The sequence below is a fragment of the Penaeus monodon genome, chromosome 9 (assembly GCF_015228065.2).
Source record: "Penaeus monodon isolate SGIC_2016 chromosome 9, NSTDA_Pmon_1, whole genome shotgun sequence".
NCBI lineage: Eukaryota > Metazoa > Arthropoda > Malacostraca > Decapoda > Penaeidae > Penaeus > Penaeus monodon.
The window spans coordinates 16,585,960-16,588,459 of record NC_051394.1 but is presented as its reverse complement, the minus strand read 5'-3'; the positions used below and the strand labels follow the sequence as shown (position 1 = coordinate 16,588,459).

Genomic DNA, 2,500 nt, shown 5'->3' with positions numbered 1-2,500 from the left:
ATATATATATATATATATACAAGACGAGGAAGGAAAAGGAAGGAAGGGGGAGAGAGGGACAGAGGGAGGGAGGGAGAACGGAAGGTGCGGGGTGGAATATATATATATATATATATATATATATATATATATATATATATTATATATATATAATATATATATATATATATATATATATATATATATATATATATATATATATATATATATATATATATATATATATAGAGAGAGAGAGAGAGAGAGAGAGAGAGAGAGAGAGAGAGAGAGAGAGAGAGAGAGAAAATGAAGCGAGAGACTGCTAATAAGATTTTTTGCTGTCACTCGCAGCCACTATTGTTGCAAGACTGTTAATTTTCTCTCGTTCCTCTCCTTTTCCAGGCCAGAGAGCCGCGTGAAGCCTGGGAGCGAAGCCTGGGAGCGAAGCCTGGGAGCGAAGCCTCAGGCCAGCAGGAGTGAACGACTAAACTCTAGCGAGGGAAGGAGCTTCCAGCGACGTTCTTTTCTCCATTTTTTTTGTGCGAAGGAAAGGCCTTTCGCGTGTCGTGGGAGGTGTTATTGCAAGCGACGAGAGTCAAGAACTTCATGTGTGGAGTTTCTGAAAGTCAGATGTGTCAAGGGGATTCTTTATTCCTCTTTTTAAGTATACGGAGGAAACTGTCAGCAGAAAAGACTACCTGAACATTCCCACCACTTCATAAAAAAATAGGATACAGCAAGACAAGAAAAGGAATTCACAGCAGATCGATTGCACACTTCCGTCTCCTTTCGCGTCTGTGAGCCGACTGACCGTCACGCCTGCGTTGACCCTGTTGTAGGAAGCGCCAACGCCCTCTGTGCCCAGGCCTGAACCTGGTGCCGTGCCAAATAACAATTTCCGGGACAGCGTCCTCCACGTCCTAGTAAAGAGTTAATAAACGAAAATATTGTCCTAGTGGGCCGCCTTGGAATACGCCTGCAAAAAAAATCGGGTCTGAAAAAACCTGGAGCGCGAGTAATGCTTCCCCCGTTGGTGACGTCACGGCGCTGCGAAGAGTACGGTATATAACTGCCAGGCATCGCTGGTCATACAATTGCACTTATATTTTGTAATTCACCGCCTGTTACACGATAAGTATAAGATCATAAAACAAAAACAAAAAAAAACGCGAAAGAAGCCTTTAGATCTCTTCGACCCGAGAAAAAAAAAAACACAATCGGCAGCCTCCCGCGCGGCCACCGAGGTGATCTCTATGCGACAGTCAGCTGTAAGCCGTCAGTTGGCTCTGAACCGCTGAGCTCGGCGTAACACCTTCGCCGGATCCAACACTTTCTCTTTTTCTCAATCCTTCTCTAAGGCAGGCGAGTGTCACGCGGTGTAGGGAGGTATCCTGAATTCTCTTATCAAAAACGACCCGCGTTGTCATCACCACGCGGTTTTAACCCCACCTTTCCTTCCCCACATATGCGTGAGCCGATAAGTGAATTAATAAGGAAATTTAAAGATTTGTGTGTCTTTCCTGAACCAGATCCGAGGATTTACTTGAGTGCATAAAATAAGGTGTATGTTTCAACAGCAGTGAGAAGAGAATTTATCAATATAACATTACTCTGATTTAGTTGCAATTGATTCTGACAAACAAGATTAATTCGTGAGTGCAGAATGACCACGAGCTCCCAGTCATAAAAGACAGAACGAGAAAAGTTTCCATCTTTTATAGGCATTCGTAGCTACCAAGATCCGAAGTCCACAATGGCACCCAACCTGCCACTCGGCTCCCTGTGGCACGACAGCGACGAGAACACGAGCCGCGAGGCGCTCGACGTCCCCGGGGCGGTACCACAGGTGCCGGAACTCTTCAGCCCGCACCTCCCGCAGCACTTTCAGGACCCTGACAGCCCCAACCTCCACCTGCAGCAGCAGTTCGCACGGCAGAGTGTGCCTCCGGCTTCCAAGCCTCGCCCAAGATCCACTCTGAGGGCTTTCGTGCCCACTCAGACACCGCCCTCAAGCACAAGCATTCCTGGCGGAGGTGGAGGCGCCCTCGCGGGCGGAGGAACTGCGGGCGTCGACACTCCTCGCGGAGGCGACACCTCGAGGGTGGTGCCGGCGAACAGCGACACGAGGAACCCTCGCTTCCCCGGCGTGACGCACCTCCGCAACGCCGACGGCAGCGTCCCAGGCTTCCCCACCAACGCTGTGAAATTCGACGTCAGCCAGAGGACCCCGCGCTTCCGGCAGTGCCCCGGGGGGTCCACAGGGCGCTGGCCGCCCCGCGATTCTCCACGGCCAGGGACCCTCGCTTCCTGAGGGTGTCTCCGTGCCCCCCCCGACGAGGTTCCCTGCGCCGGCACCTGACAGTATTTCTCCAAAGGACACCAAAGAGCCGAGCCGAAGCGCCGGGGGAGCCGCGGCGGCCGCGGGCGGGAAACCCGGTCCGACCGCGACCAGCCCGCAGGCGCCCAGCTCCACCGCGACGCCCCAGACGATAGACCCGGGCGTCCTCAAGCTCCCTGGACA

General features: G+C 51.4%; 1 protein-coding gene across 1 annotated transcript in view; it reads left to right on the top strand.

Moving 5' to 3' along the window:
- The first annotated feature begins 364 nt into the window (after positions 1 to 364).
- The window catches only part of LOC119576635 (WAS/WASL-interacting protein family member 1-like), a 14,275-nt gene continuing 12,139 nt past the window's right edge, over positions 365 to 2,500 (top strand). The window contains 2 exon segments of the mRNA XM_037924291.1: positions 365 to 2,208; positions 2,210 to 2,500. The exon segment at positions 2,210 to 2,500 is cut by the window's right edge and continues 122 nt beyond it. Coding sequence (XP_037780219.1) covers positions 1,733 to 2,208; positions 2,210 to 2,500 — 767 coding nt within the window. The 5' untranslated portion in view covers positions 365 to 1,732.